The following is a 16053-nucleotide window of genomic DNA, read 5'->3' on the forward strand; positions in this document are numbered from 1 at the left end:
AGTATATGTAGAATATACATTAACATAAACTTTAACTAATTGTCTAATAGAAACATTTATGCATTAATCCACTTAGGCTGCTGCACCAGAGTAAAATTAATCGCTCTACATGTAAACCCGAACAATATAAGTAAATAAATAAATAAATAAATAAAAACATAAAAGGACTGATAATGAAAGAAAAAAGATAAATATGAGAAATAGTTAATAACTGAGTACATAAAGGACCCATTTGTAAGTTATACATTTTTCAGGGTATAAACCTCAATTCTTAAAACATCAGAGTATGCAAGGGTTTAACGCAAAACAAAAACCGCACATTTGATAAATTCCGGCAAGCAGCCGCCGTTAATCACTAATCGACGGCCGCCGGAAAAACGGATAAAAAATGGGGAAGATATCATACATCAAGGTTAAAGGAAGTCAAAACTTTAGGCAACGATTACTATTATCAACTTTATCTTGAACCTCAATTTTTTAATCGAGGAAATTCGTACTGATGCCACGTCACCTGGTCTTCTTTCTCATTAAGTCTCCTTCTCCGTCTTCTCGAAACCGTTTCCGATGACTGCCACGTCGAAATGAACGAAACTGGTATTTTATTATACTAATCTTTTGTTATTTAATTTTGTTTATTGCATCATTCTGTATTCTATATTCTATATTCTGTAAGGAGCCCATCTCGTACAATGTTACATAAAATTAACCACTAATCTTTATTAAACATCTTCCAGCGAAGCCCTAGTTCTATAGGATTATTAAGTTACTGATTTTTATTTGTTAAATGATGTGGACTAGCATAAGTAGTACGGTACAGTTTATAGGTATGAGAATTTTGTCTCGAATATGACGTTTTGTTACCTATCTTGGTGGTGATTTTGATACTTTTCTTGGCACATATCCAGCCCCACAGGTTGGCCGTGACAAAACAATTTCTTTAATTTTTTTCTTCTTAAATTTAAATACTTCGTAAGCAATATCTTTATCCGTCGAATAGAGAGGGAGGACTTTCTCTACTTCTTGGAGTGTCATCACTCTGGGTGGAGAAATGACTTCTCTTTATTCAAAGATAGTGGAAGAATTGTCTACATCTCACCTCTCCATACACCACACATGTGGTATTAGGTTTTGTTGTGGGTAAAATTTTGATAAATGGGTATTGGTATTCGTATTGAATATGAAAGTTTGATCATGTGAAGTGAATAATTATATTTTGGGTAGTGATGAAGTGATTGTTGAAATCGGTGGTTTGGGGGTATCCGCCCCACCTAGATTTAAAAGGTTAAAATTTTACACAAACAAAAATTACTAAAAAATAAGGTTTTTTCAGTGTTTACCCCTTGCTGAGAATGAAAAATTTATTAAATTTTTACACCTGCCTTATCTGTATTTAGGTTCAAGATCCGCCACTGGCTGAAATTGATATGGTGATGAATATGTAGGAACGAAGTTGAAATACAAGCCAGGGATAGTGATGGGTGGGAGGTATTTGGAGCATGATTGTGGATTGAGTAGGTCAATTGGGTATTTTTTGGAACCTTTGATCGTGCTTGGTTTGTTTGGTAAAAACCCGCTTTCCATTAAACTCAAAGGTACATCACTCTTGTTTTGATTTAGTTGTCAATGTTTTCTTGTTTCTCCCCTGTTTTCTTATAATATGATTGGTTAAAGACTTAGATTATTTGTTTAGTAAGTATGTTGTGAATGTGAATATGAATATGATACTGTTTAACGACTAATTCACTAACCAAGATAATTCTTCTTATGACCATTAACATGTGAATTCGTATTTGAAATATATCGTGTGATTTACTCTTTATTATATATATAAACATTGTTAAAATGAATTATTTCTATATGATTGTCATTGAAAGGTACCATTTTCATAATTACTTGAATCACTTTTTCACACTTTTGTAACAAGCTAGTATAAATAGACGGGTCCTTTATAAGGCCCTCAAGTCAATGTTCTCAATCTGTCTAAGGACTCCCTAAATCTTTGGTATTTGGTTTCTGTTATGTCTCTCTGGGTAATGATAAATCCACCACACTTTTTAATATATCCACACACACATGCATAAATAAATTGTATTGTATAACTCATTAATGCAGGTGCGTGGTGGATCTATCAAAAAGTGTGGTGGATAGATCACCACTCTATCTTTAATTTAATGTAAGAAAATCTTGAATTTGTTGGGGAGATTAATAAAGATTATCAACACACGTTTAAGGGATTACAAATGATCCAAGAGACCCGTCTGTTGATACATTTATATCCACCACCTTACATTTATTGATGCGTTTTGGAGTTCCTTCACAAGGTTTGGAGTTGAAGATTGAAAGCCGTGAAGTTGTCCCCAACGGTGGTGGACAGGTTACTTTATCGGTTCCTATTATTCACAATAGTTTGAAGGTAAGCTTTTTTAATCATCTTTATGATCTACTCCCTCCGTCCCACTACAAGTGTTCACGTTACTATTTTGGATGTCCCATTTCAAGTGTCTACTTTATATATCAACTAATCAGAAGAAGTATTCTGGAGAGAGAATATTTCTAATTGGTGGAGAATGAAGTTAGTGGGATTTCTTAAAACTGTGTGCAAAAAATAAGTGGACACTTGTAATGGGACGGAGGTAGTATGATACAAGTATATATATCTTTTGTATAGTCATCTAAATGGTTGTGGGTTGAAGGCAGTCATATGGACTGATGAAGGTATGGTGAAAACGATACGGGGCATGAGTATCAGTTCAGTTTGAAAATACAATGATACATGCTGCTCGAGGAATCTTTAACCGATTTCTTCTGGATGTTCACGTATTTACTTATCATAAAGCCTGCGCACAAGCTGGAAAGTAAGTATGTGTTATGACAATTTGCCTGACGCACCACCCCAGCTGAAGCGAGGATATAATTGTTTGAGACAAACTTGCGAGAAATAATATAATGCAAAATAAAGTAACTGATAACACGACAATTTAATGTGGTTCGGCAAAACCCTGCCTACGTCCACCCCAAAAGTCTCCTTTATTCTTATAATATAAAAGAACCCGGTACAAAAAAAAGTACACTACGAGTTAACCCAAACCCAAGCCCCTTAGATTTTAGTATAAAATCTAAGTTTCTCGTACACTCTTTTACACTCCTTACAAGAATAAAACTCTCAACCTCACAAAGAAAGGTTCCCGTTGATGTTACTGATCAACTCCCTATCTACTTTGTAATATCCTCACAAATAAACACACTCTGTTGATAATCCCTATCAACTATGTTTTTCTCTCATTTGTGATACTTGATCCTCTCTCTTTGGATCACTTGATCCTTTCTTGGATGCATATAACCTTCTGCATGAACCTCTATTTATAATGCACATTTACATGCATATTCGTTGCTAATTATCACCCATACCTACCCCTTGTGAAAAGCTATAAGAAAATCAGCCTTCTTTCTTTGACTTTCAACATGCACGACACCAAAATGGTTGGGAAACACTATTCTCAATTAGTTAGCCACATGCATTTCATGCAAATGCAATTTTCAACTTTTCTAGCAAAAGACAATTCCAATTTGTCTTAATAAATGTTTGTCACTTATTTGGACCACCGTCCAACAGTATGTGTATGTTTGGATCTGTTTAATATAATTTTGCTGGCTTGGTAGAGGTGGCTGTTTCAACCAATCTATCTTAGAATGGGTTGATTCTGTTTGGTGTTTCGTCATAGATGGGTTAATTAATAAGTTTGTGATTAAACTTTTGTAAATAATTTGCAAGTTTTTCATTTATCTAAAAAGTTATTGTCAATTGGGGAACTAGTCAATGTGTCGACCTTTTACCTGACTCTAACTGGCCCGTTCTAATCCTACCCTACTTGACCTTTTACCAGGCCGTATTTTCTGCCAATGTTGCTACTTTTAAATTGTTCATCGTGTGCTAGTCTGGTACTTTTATCTGACATATTATCTGCCAAATGACAATTTCCGTGTATTGACATGACAGTTCACCTGGTTATGGAAAATCATTAGTTGCTGAAACAACATTTGGGTGTTTTTTATCTGTCGATACCACCATTTCTCATACTCGCGGGAATGATGACATCATGGACCTTGATGAAAAGATAGAGCTTATGCCTGCGGAGGATGTGGGGGAGGAAATTGCCTAAATTTTACTTGGTGAGATTGAACAAGGTGGTGTCGTAGACTCAACACATCGGTTTGTATCTAACTTTGCAGTGTTGCAGAACTCGAGATGACTTGGCGAATACTTAGGATATCGTTCTCAGTTCCATTTTCGTGAGAACTGAATTGTGTTCTTGGGGAAGTTGCATATGATTATTTACAAAATTCTGTTGATCTACATTTTGTGATTTTGGATCACTACAATTGTGTATTTGTGTTGTACAAAGCAATGCTACTTTCTCTACGTTGGTTAATCAATTTTGTTCACAGCGAACATTCTTTTGGTTTGGCGTTAAACCCGCATTTAGACTCCAAGGAGCATGTAAGACAAAAAGTAGGGAAAGTCATCAGGAATCGAACTAGGGCATCGTCTCTTGGGCTTTTGAATGGCTACCGCCTAATGTGTCATGTCGGCTCGTGGCAACAAAAAGCTAAATCCTGAGTTCTCACGGATTAAAGGTGGAGGCTCAACGTCTGAGATTTCTATTTGTTCCATTGACTTCGATATATCATCAACCGAAAATGGAATGCTGCATTAGTAAACTATGAAAAACATTAGCTACATTAAGAAAAAAAGGCATGAAATTGTACATTTGTTCATCATCATATAATCTACATGAAATTAATTGAACTTATTCTGGGTAAAAAGGTAACCTGGAATCATCATCCAACAGGAATGAATTGCTTACAACATTGTTTTCTTCTGTCATCATCACTCTCATGCTAGATATAACCTAAAAGCCAATATCGCAAAGTACAAAATACAATAATTAAAACAACCCAAATTGACCCATTCATCAGAAACAGGAAAAGAATTCCACTAATAACATCTATAAATGAACTTACATCGGGTGACACACTATGTGTGCCGTATTTATCATCCCAATACATTGTACTGATCCTGTACAACTGCTGTACACTAAGAACCTGTAGAACAAACGTACAGGGGTTGAGACCTAATAGAAACAGAGTAAAGAAAAACTGCATTGCAAAGCATATGTCACTCACAGGACAAAGGCCGCGGCTTATTTCCTCAAGTGTTTTCTTCGGCTTTTGATGAATCACCTGAATATCAATAGTTATATGTATGATTATAGTAGGAATAGCACTCTTTAGCATATCACAAAATTATCAATTAAACCAGATTTAAATTGTGAGAAAAAAATAATAGTTTACCAGAAACCCAATAGCTTGCCGTATATGCTTTAGCTCCTCCCATGCTGAACCTGCATACTGCAGTTCATTTTGTTCAGAAAATAGTAGAGGTGACAAAATGGGTCGGGTGGGAATGTTGGGTTGCAAGTAAAAAAGAGGAACATTTTTGTATGGGTCGAACTAGTCTGTGCAGGTCGGATCAGCTCACTAAAAACAATTAATAATCCAGGAGGTTTTATTAAAAAATAAAATTTGGTATACTTTTAACACATTTGATATGTTTCCTATTTACGTATTTATTTATCTCTCTTACAGTCTTACTCCATTTGACACATTATTAATACAAATATAACCCAAATGGACCCATAAGGAATGCCAGACTCCATAATACCTCATCGGTTGCATTATAACACCACTCTTTTAATTCAGCAAGTCCAGCTTTCACATATTCACCGTTGCTGAATGAACAACATTCACGCCTCAAAAGAAGACTGCAGCCAGAAATGGCAAAAAGTGAACCATATTCTTACGTTCATAATGCATCCAAAAATATACTGTACATAATCTTGGCAGATGAAGTATACCTACCTATTAAACAGTTGAACATTGATGAATGAAAATATCTGTGTAAAAATTTTTCGGACCAAAAATGGTGGTACCTGAATAAAACAACACAATCAGACAAGTAAACGATTAAATGTGGATAAACAAAGGCGCAAAAATAAATATGAAATTTATCTTAAACGTATTGCCACTAACATGATTTCTTTTTAATGTGTTTAAGAAATCTCCGAGACTCTTCACAATCCCTTGCCAATGAGCAATTAAAGCTTGTTGAGCGGCATTATTAACCGAGCGTGATGCTCCCTTTACTAGGCTTGCCCTCGACGTTCTTGGTGCCTTTGATTAATTATTAATCAGTACATGAATTAGTATTTAATTGCATGCTATAACCTAAATCTATTGTTTTGGTAGTTTAATTAATAAAAAGAAAAAGAGAAAAAAAAAAAAAGCAATAAGATTACCTGAATACACAACCCAAGCAATGGAGATATCTCTTTCTTCAAATTATCTCGAATCAATCCGTATATCTTTTCGACGTAAGCCGTAAGTTGCTGCTTGAAAAGCAAAGCAGGGTACTTAGCTTCAACTTGGCTTACGGCATCTAACGCACTTAGGCTTCCATTAAGTACCGAAAGGTTCAGTCCTTGAGGAGCTCCACGAAAACTCTAATAAGAAAAATATTAAAACTCTTTTAAATTATTCCATTCAAATAGTTAGGTTATTATCAAAAATAATTTAATTTATAAAAAAAGAGAGACAAATGTGGAATTACAGTATTCATCCTGCCAAAAAGAGTAGCCGATGATCGACGACGTTGTGGGCCCAATCCAGCTGTGGCACCACCTGCTTTGAGAGTACGTTGAAGTAGAAGCAAAAGAGTTGAAGCATTCGATAACCAATACGCCAATATATCATTGTTATCTTGAGATTTCTTTTCATACAAAAAAAAAAAAATTGAAGATGACTTGGCAAAACAAACTTGTAAAACAAAATCTTAACATATTGGGAAAACAGTTTGAACCTCAATTGCTTGACCAATGGTTTGAATGATGCGGTCAAAGACAGTTGTACGTTCAACTTCGAAGGATCTCCATTGAAGAAGGCATTTGTAAATAATACAAGCTGCAATTGGTCTGTTCCCTGAAAATCCTATATGTTGTGCAATGCATTTAATAAGCAACTCCTGATTCTCTATCTGTTTTTCGTTAAGCGATTTTTGTGGTTTGTCATCCATTTCTGAAAAATCCCGTTGGTTCATCGACGGACTATGCAAATCCTAAAAGATAATCAAGCAAACCATATGATTAAAACCAAGCAAGATAATTTACAGTTGAAAAGCTACATTGTTATGACTAAAGGTGGCAATTTCGACCCATTACTTATCATTAGATTGATTTAGGCTGTCCTATTTCCAAAGGTTCAATCATATAAACTTAACTAATTCGTTATATAGAAGGACTTATACTTTTACACTCTCTTTACTCATATGATTAACAACAAATTATTTATTAAAAATGGACATCTTTTTGTGGGTCAGCCCAACCCGTACCAAAATTGACCTTTTTTTTTTTTTTTTAACCTGAACCAGTTTTCACCTGTCTAACCAGCCCATCTTGCCATCTAAAATTACTGAATTACAGATTTTGTTCAAGAGAAACCATACAATAGTCGGCTTTGTCTCTGGATATAGATGACCGCTATCAGACCTCTGCAAAGTTAAAAACTAATATAAAGCACCACCAATTCTTTTTAATCTATTATGTCCCACATTTATCGAGTTAAAATTTTATAAAACAAATACCTGCAGGATAGATTTTGAACGTAAGAGGAATTTATTAGGTGCCATAGACACAGCTTGTTGGCGGAAAACTTTATTCTCCGATTCCAAATTCTGGAGCTTTTCTTCCAACCTGCATACAATTGAAAACTTGAATGAATGAATGAATATGGATGTAGAATGTTTATTTGTTCCTTTCGAATGTTTTTTTCACTATAAACGATTAAACGTGTAAAAAACTGTGAAAATATACTGAAACAGTGAACCTGCTAAGAGTATCCTGTAACTGTTGAACTTTATTTTCTGAATCGTCCAACTTTTTGCGCCTTTCTTCACAGCACTCTTGAGATTCAGCATACTTCTTCTGTAGATCAACCGAGTTTTGCTTTTCTGACTCCAAAAATGCCTACATGAAAGAAAAAAAAAGTTTTGCATTTCAGACATTAAAAAGAACACCAATCAATTATATATATTTTTTTAATGTCGTTGAAATATTACCTTTAATTTAGTGACTTCGGTAGTCAAAGATTCGATTTTTTTAGTATCTTCAATGATAACTTCTTTTTCCTGAATAACAGGAGGTGCTTCGGCAATAGCTTTCCTAGCTGCTTCTTTTTCTTCGATTATTGTCGCATTTGCTTCATTGAGTTTTCGTTGCAAATCATCCAAAGAATTTTGGAATTTACGCGCCTCATTAACTTTTGCTTCTTCCAAGTCAGTCTATAGATATAAGCTCAAGCTTAGCCATTGGAACGTGTAAATCATAACAGTCTTTAAAAGTTGCAATGATTTCAAATCATTATTAGATTATGTGGATTAAGGGTTTGTTTAATCTCCAATGATTCAATTAGTTATAGCTAAAATTTAATAGATTTAATGGAAACGGTCCGAAAGTCACATGAAGTGTATTTCTTATGAGTATACACTCCAAACTTTTCGTATTATGGAAATTACTATATGATTGGACCAAAAATTTAAGAACTTGGACAACAAATGTTTCCGGTCAACCCAACCTATTCTAGAAAAATTACTCATTTTGACCCATTACCCAACCAGACCGACCCACCTGAATTATACACGTCTACTCATATTAAAGAGTTTAACAATAAAAGTGGGAATGATTAAATTGATTAGATATCATTATCAATATCAGTACCCTCAATCTTTTTTCCAACTGTAAGCGCAATGTAAGATCTTCCAATTGTTTTTCAAGCTTATCTTTTGCTTCTTTAAGTGCGCCCGTTTCTCGTGCAGCCTGCAGAAAGCTAAGCTGGATCATATCTAATCTAACTCTATAATGTTAATCAAGAAACTTTTGGTTACTGAATGCAGGAACAAAATATCATCAGTTTTATATCGAAAAATATATTAAAAACCTCGTACCATTTTAAGTTTTCGTAACTCTCTCCTTGCCAGTTTCCCCCTCCATCTGCATTGTGTAACTACAGCTCCCTTCTTTAGCCTTTTGTAGTGTGAACAATATCTGCAACTACGCCATCGAGTCTGAAAAATATATATAAATTTTTAGCCTTTTAGTATATAAGCTACAGAATTTAAGGTGGTAAGTTTGAACCAATTACTAGTAAACGGGTCCCTTTGGCTATACTTTGGCTGTAACTTGCCAAAAGGCTACAGCTTATATAATTGTTTAAAATGGAAATGAGTGGAAAAGAGAGAGAGTGTGTGTGTGTGTGTGTGTGTGTACACATAGTGTAACTACGTGTATATAATCCATTAAATGAGAATGACAATTTTTGTGAGTCAACGCGACGCAAACCTGATCTAAATAGTATATCCTGTTTGACCCAAACCTTTTTCTTACCCGTTACTCAGACCTTCGTGAATCACCCATTTTCCCACCCATATGCAAAAGGAACGGTTACACGTATGCCAGCAATATCACAATAACCTGTATTTTAACTGCGGCTTTAGATTTGTTGCGCAATTTGAATTCCTTGCGAGCCTTTTGTGCACGTATGATCATCTGCACCTTAAGTGCAGACACCCGCAGCCTACGATAGGTCTTCAAAGCACGGTATCTACGTAAGTTCTTCGCGATCGTTATAGCAGCTCTTATTCTTCTTAGGTTCTCAAAACTTTTGCAAGCCAATCTACCTAAAAGTCATTGCAGTTACACATGTACAAGTTAAACATAACACAAAAGCAAAAAGGTCAAACGTGTTTAGGTTGACCTAAACCCGAAGTACCAGTTACGTAACCCACCCATTTTACCACCTCTAAGATTAAGTAATATATACTCCAGATATTCACCTCTAGAATAAGATTGTACTACAATGGAGGCCTTCCGAAGTTCAATAAACTGTTTGTGAGCGATATGAGTTCGTATCAAGCCTTGTATTGTTTGTGCTGCACTACTTAGGACTTCGGTCCTTCTCGCATCTAATTCTGCCATCTGTCCAGCCCTCAAAAATACCTTTGTTCTACCAATCTGTATAATATTAGAGTTTATTCGTACATATAGAGATATATGAAAAATATATACGTGTCTGTATGCATGCATACTAACTTACCTGAAAGCCTTTGATTCCTTTCTTTTCTAAAATCATTCTGCAAGCAACTTTTTCATCAAAGCTGCATGAAACAGTAAGAAATGTTCTTAAAGATATAAACTTACTCATATTGACATGAAAATAAATATGTATAAAAAAAGGAAAGATACATTTAAGGGTGAAGAAAATTTCTACCATCCTGTTAAGGTTTCAGGTGCGAGAAGTCCAAATCGGTTTATAAACTCGAAGAACGGACGCCGAGTAGGGTAACCAGCACAACTAATTCTGATTGCCTCCAAAACACCCTAAAAATTGGGTCATAAACACACACTAGAAAATTGTCTTTTTTCCACCTTAAATGAATAATAAGAACAAAAGGATCAATAAGTGTACTCACACCACAACGTAGTTGTTGCAAGATGTTGATATTTTCAAATATGGCAGGTTTCAGTTGATTATTTGGTTTTACACATCTAATATAGTGAGGTTCCGTTGCATTTAGTGTTTCCATCAGTTGTTGCAGTTGTAACTGCATCGATCAAAGAATGTTAGTGTATTCCATTGCAAGAAAAAATTATATTGAGGTAGTAATTTCAACCCGTATATATACTCATGCATTTGTATGTAATTCATTAAAGTATTGTAATCATTTTCCGAACACTAGATTACAACAACAACAACAAAACCCAATACCACATAAGTGGTGTATGGGGGAGGTGAGATGTAGATAATCCTTCCCCTATCCGAGAATAAAGACAAGTCATTTCTCCACCCAGAGTGAAAACACTCTCAAAAGTAGAGAAAGTCATCCCTCTCTTTATTCGACGGATAAAGAGATTGCTTCCGAGTAGACCTCCGACCAATAAGTAGGAAAAAAAAAATTAAAAATAAAATAAAATTGAGACGCCATGAAAATGGTAAAATCAAATTTCTATGAGTTTTAAATCATGCCTGAAATTTAATTTAGGCTCTAAAAGTCAGTCTAGTCGCCAATAAATCGACGCTTGTTGTCGACTCAATAACTAGAGCCAAATTTCCGAACACTAGATAATTATAGGAAAATATATAATCTTTATGATCATTATAGAAATTCTAAAAAGCTCATGAATTTATGAACAAAAAATATTAAATCAACACATTAAGTAAGTTACTATACCTTAAAACGAGACCCGATTGATGAAAATTTGGAAGATTTTGGAGATTCTTCAAAAATGGGAGGGAAAAGGGCAGCTACAAAGGGACATTTAGAATCGCCCAATAGATCTTGGTGTTCTGGTACAACATAATCTTTATTTTTGTCAAGAAATTGATTAGATTTGTATTGGACCTGAAATTACAATTTACGATTTCAAGTGTACAATCAAGCATATATTTTTACAGCATTTAATAGCACAACTAAAACACATACCTCTCCAGCATAATGTGCAATTGTGAAATCTGTACGAGATAACTTCGGCTTCACAAAGCGTTTGTGATTTTTGAAGGTCTGATAAAGCTTGTTTGAAAATGTTTCATGTGTAGACTTTGGGAACATACTGAAAGTATAAAATCCAGTTGTGAGTGTAACATCCATAATTGTAACGAGTCATAAGAATTTAAAATTTTTTCATAAATGTAATAGGCACTTCGTAGACAAGAAATTGATGTTGAATTATTACAAAAATAAAAACAAAGAATATCTTACCAAGCTTCGTCTAATAACGCAATGATTCCACCCGGTTTCTGTGATACAAACACAACATAACAAAGTTATGAATTTGAAATGGGTCAGGTGTTATAATGACATTTACTATTAACTGTAGGAACATATATGAAAGCTACAATATAAACGTGCCCATGTCATTCTTACTTAACTAATTAAACAAGTCAATTGTGTCGCTCCAGCTTGATCTTTTAAGAATATTGGTTTTAAATATTTGAAATACATTAGTTATGTTCGAAACTATTATGAAATAGATTATGTAAATGGAACTGATATTGATCACACCTTTTCAATGAGATCAAGAACATCTTGGTTATCAACAAACTCAATGTAGCTCCAATCAATAGCCTCTTTTGTATACTCTTCTTGCTCCATCTTAAACACATGCTGGTTAAAGTGTTGTTGCAGTTTTTCATTTGTGAAGTTGATACAAAATTGCTCAAAGCTGCATGTGTAATTTTGTTGACAGAAAATAAAATAAAATTACATAAAGTTCAGAACTTTAAGCATCTTAACTATCTAATTAACATCTGGACTTTTAAATTTCAACGTAGCTTTATTTGGAGTATGAACACAAATGATTCGTTATCACCTGTTGTTCTTGAAGCTTTCAAAACCGTAAATATCAAGGACCCCAATCAGATTTTTAGAGGTACGATCTTGTCCAATTGAGACATTAATTTTTTCCACCAACCTGAAAATATTGAGGAAAGAAAAACATCTTTCACTTTAGAAGTTCATTAAACAGGTTTCCTATGAACAAGTCAATTCAGGTTATATTTTAGCTCTAACAAGTCAACTACAAAAGAGCTTAAAGGAAATGGGTCAAATGGGCTGGAATTATGTCATTTTTGTAATCATATATTCGCATTTGATCACTAATTGTTAATTAAAATTTAGAAAAGGGACCAACACTCTTTGTGGTCAACCCAAATTGACTCGTAACAAAACAAAAGGTACCCACGTTGACCCGTCACCCAGTTCGCCCATTTTGCCACGTCTATTTTTTAAGACAGTTTCTTACCAATCAAATAATCTAGAATATATTGTTTTAGCCAACCCATCCCTGCTTACTGCTGCACTTAGGGGATCGAGACTTCGTCTTATAATTTCTTCAGGAGTAATCATCACTCGTTTACACAATGCATCTTCCAAGCCCACTGGATCACACCTAGAGAAAAAAAACGTTTCATAAACTCATCCGCAACTCAGTATTCATAACAACGTTTAGGACTTTCATAACATTGTTATTATTAAGGAAAAAGATATATATTATATATACCTGAGAAGTTCTGCAGTCATCTTTAGATGAAATTTAGCTTTATCGTCTTTTAAAACTGAAGAATCGACCTCTTTTCCTTTAGTGAATTCGATATTTCCAAGATGAAGAATAGCAGCAGTAACTCTAAAAATTGCTTCCTGTCAGAGTAAGAGAAGGTGACAAAGTGGGTCCCTTGGAAATATAAAATCAATTTATGTTTATATTTTCAAAATGACAAATAAAACCATGTTACTCAATTTTTGAAGATAAATGTTTAGGAGATCATATGCATTTTAATACACTTTGGGTGACTTTCGGTTGCCATTTTAGATCATTATAATCCATATCAACCCGATAACCCATAAACGGGTCAATATTGTCACGTTCAACGGTAAAAAAGAGGATAATTGAAACCAAAGTACCTGCTCATCTTTGCTTATTCCAACAATATCCATAGCTCTCCTCGTTGCAAGATATTCACGAGCATCATTAACATCAGCCAACTCATAGCATTTTGACTGATTTAGATAATAAAAAGATCTCGGATTTCCCAACTTATACTTCTCAATTTCCTAATTAAATTAAATAAAAAATATCACCACACTTGTAAATTATCATGCTATATGTTTTGGCATATATGAAATGTTACCTCTTGTGGTGCTGCACATAGAAGGTAAAAACAATGATAGTTACGCTCGGGATCATTTATTTGACAAACACGAGACCTTTCTAAAAGATAAGTCCTGATAGCTGCTCCTGATATTCTCCCGTGCTTATCAAATTGTATCTCAACAAACTTTCCAAAACGGCTGAAGCATTATTAAACAAAACAAAAACTTAATATTAACTTACAAGTACAACATTATATGCAGATGTTGAAGCCCAATAAAACAAATAATTATAACCTGGAATTGTTATTTCTGACAGTTTTCGCGTTGCCAAACGCTTCAAGAACTGGATTTGACTGCATTCAACAGTCATGAAATAAACTTAATCAGCATGATAAAATGAGGTTCGGTCAACTGTTAAGTGTCAACTGTCAAGTGCTATAAACTACAGAGTAATCAAGTAGTTTTAACATAGAACTATACGTCATTTATCATACTTCTAGAACTTGTTGTTCAACCGTGCGACCTTCGGTAGCTTTCCGGCCACCCAAATAAGCAAGGTACCGCATAAGCATTTTCGTTGTTTCCGTTTTACCTGCCCCACTTTCACCACTAACTAGAATCGAATTGCTTTTTCCCTCCTTAACCATAGCCCTATATTCATTAAATAAAAATAATGATAATCTAAATTATATGTTTTAGGTCGCCACACACTAATAATATAAATTTTCTGATATTGATAATGATAATGTTGACCTGTATGACACATCAGCAACTGCAAATACATGGGGACTCAATTCTCCAAATGGTGCACCCTTATATTCACCCATCATATGGCTATCATACAAATGAGGTAACTTTTGGAACGGGTTTATAGCAATTAGAATATTTCCAGTGTATGTCTGCAATCATTTAAAACAAGTGAGTATCAAACGAAACAATAACAGAAAATAACACGACTAAGTTACTTAATACTTACGTATATTTCGTTGAGTTCGTATCTTGTTCTTAAGTTCTGCAAGACTCCTGGCTCATGTAAATATGATAGTTTTGTCATGTCATCAACACCGCCAGGTGGAGCTTCCATATCCTTTGGATATACGCTCGATAACTTAACAACAACCTGAAAAGCAAAGCATAAAAATTTACCAAATGAAGTTACAACAACATTCAGGGTGCATTTGATAAAACTGAATGATTTAGCGCTGAATGGTTCATAATCTGAAGCATTCAGAGTCTCTGAATAAACTTGGTTCTGAATGAAAATAAGCTGTTTGATAATCATCTTGAATTAACGATATGAAATGGGTAAAATTATCTTATTAACGTGTTAGAAGAATAAACAATTCAAAATACTTGTTTGTTAAGTGTTTTGGATATGATTTGAGGAAGATATTACAAAACATTAAAGTGCTATGGTTCACCAATGAATGTTGAACCATTCAGCATCATATGTCATTCAGAGGTCAGAAACAAACGCACATGATGAATGGTTTAGCATTCAGGGTCGAACCATTCAGTTAAGAGATGAACAAACGCACCCACTGTCAAAATTAAATATATCAAAATATTATATATTTACTAACCTTTTTGAGGTCAGAAGTCTCGATCTCGGCTTCTTGGCCGGTAATTTTAGTAACCTGCCCATCAATCCATGCATCGTTTGGATCTTCAACCCAAACATGGGATCCAACTATGATATTCACCGAAGTGCTCTGTTTCACATACACAATGTGAGCTAAATAACGACGAACATTAACTATTTATGCAAAATTTATACTAACAATTGGTGGTTAAAGTTATCATCTAAGGGATGTTGTAAATTGTACTTGTATCCCATCAACAAGTGTCATACATAACCAAAAAATGTAATGTTTTATATCTTCCTAATTACTTTTAAGATGGCTTAGTAAGTGTGTTTAAAATAAGCACCACTTTAACAACTTATGAAAAGTGATTTTTTCTTCTCAAATAAACAAAAAATGCACATACTATCCAAATACTTAAAGTGATTACTGCGTTTTAACAACCTATACACCTTGTAATGTATATATAAACATTGCTAATTACATTAACATTTACAGTATATAATTACCAACATTTATATAAATTCTGCATGTAAGACATTTATGACTACACAACATTCATATCAATTTTATAGCCCTAATTTATCCAGGTACCTCAATAATCATAAATTATTACAAAATTCTAACAACAAATAGAAGGTACAAAAATAAAAATAGCAGAATTGAATGCACTACCATTTTCAATACGTCAACAAACCCTTACAGATGATTTCC

General features: G+C 34.2%; 2 protein-coding genes across 3 annotated transcripts; one reads left to right on the forward strand and one right to left on the reverse strand.

The window, feature by feature from the left end:
• The first annotated feature begins 333 nt into the window (after positions 1–333).
• Positions 334–4441, forward strand: LOC139894545 (probable RNA 3'-terminal phosphate cyclase-like protein). Of its 2 annotated transcripts, none has more exons than XM_071877899.1 (4): positions 334–594; positions 1395–1592; positions 2322–2413; positions 3998–4441. In XM_071877899.1, exons 2-4 carry the CDS (start codon positions 1475–1477, stop codon positions 4028–4030), a joined length of 243 nt encoding a protein of 80 aa, XP_071734000.1. In that variant the 5' UTR covers positions 334–594; positions 1395–1474; the 3' UTR covers positions 4031–4441. The 2 variants fall into 2 exon arrangements, with proteins under 2 accessions (XP_071734000.1, XP_071733999.1); XM_071877898.1 differs by having other exon boundaries at positions 1443–1592.
• On the reverse strand, positions 4317–14855 carry LOC139892831 (myosin-11-like). The gene is made up of 35 exons (XM_071875961.1): positions 14733–14855; positions 14510–14655; positions 14251–14407; positions 14051–14109; positions 13795–13954; positions 13568–13717; positions 13167–13303; positions 12909–13055; positions 12477–12578; positions 12170–12329; positions 11867–11904; positions 11591–11717; positions 11339–11509; positions 10580–10711; positions 10378–10487; positions 10204–10264; positions 9944–10121; positions 9582–9787; positions 9056–9175; positions 8829–8927; positions 8171–8392; positions 7939–8078; positions 7697–7805; positions 7559–7603; positions 6917–7171; positions 6668–6826; positions 6357–6560; positions 6091–6231; positions 5920–5990; positions 5723–5822; positions 5353–5409; positions 5185–5241; positions 5023–5103; positions 4831–4910; positions 4317–4706 (listed from the first exon to the last, which is right to left on the reverse strand). Exons 1-35 carry the CDS (start codon positions 14838–14840, stop codon positions 4574–4576), a joined length of 4422 nt encoding a protein of 1473 aa, XP_071732062.1. The 5' UTR covers positions 14841–14855; the 3' UTR covers positions 4317–4573.
• Positions 14856–16053: the final 1198 nt, after the last annotated feature.

The sequence above is a fragment of the Rutidosis leptorrhynchoides genome, chromosome 2 (genome assembly GCF_046630445.1).
Source record: "Rutidosis leptorrhynchoides isolate AG116_Rl617_1_P2 chromosome 2, CSIRO_AGI_Rlap_v1, whole genome shotgun sequence".
In the NCBI taxonomy this organism is placed as follows: Eukaryota; Viridiplantae; Streptophyta; class Magnoliopsida; order Asterales; family Asteraceae; genus Rutidosis; species Rutidosis leptorrhynchoides.

Bases quoted from the DNA above. Each gene is read 5' to 3' on its own strand.
- LOC139894545 (XM_071877898.1), top strand. The intron at 1,593-2,321 runs GTACATCACTCT...TTCCTTCACAAG, and splicing joins GCTTTCCATTAAACTCAAAG to GTTTGGAGTTGAAGATTGAA. The intron at 2,414-3,997 runs GTAAGCTTTTTT...TTGACATGACAG, and splicing joins TTATTCACAATAGTTTGAAG to TTCACCTGGTTATGGAAAAT.
- LOC139892831 (XM_071875961.1), bottom strand. From the start codon at position 14,840: ATGGAAGCTCCACCTGGCGGTGTTGATGACATGACAAAACTATCATAT. The intron at 5,991-6,090 runs GTTAGTGGCAAT...TGTTTTATTCAG, and splicing joins ACACATTAAAAAGAAATCAT to GTACCACCATTTTTGGTCCG. The intron at 4,707-4,830 runs GTTACCTTTTTA...TTACTAATGCAG, and splicing joins CTGTTGGATGATGATTCCAG to CATTCCATTTTCGGTTGATG.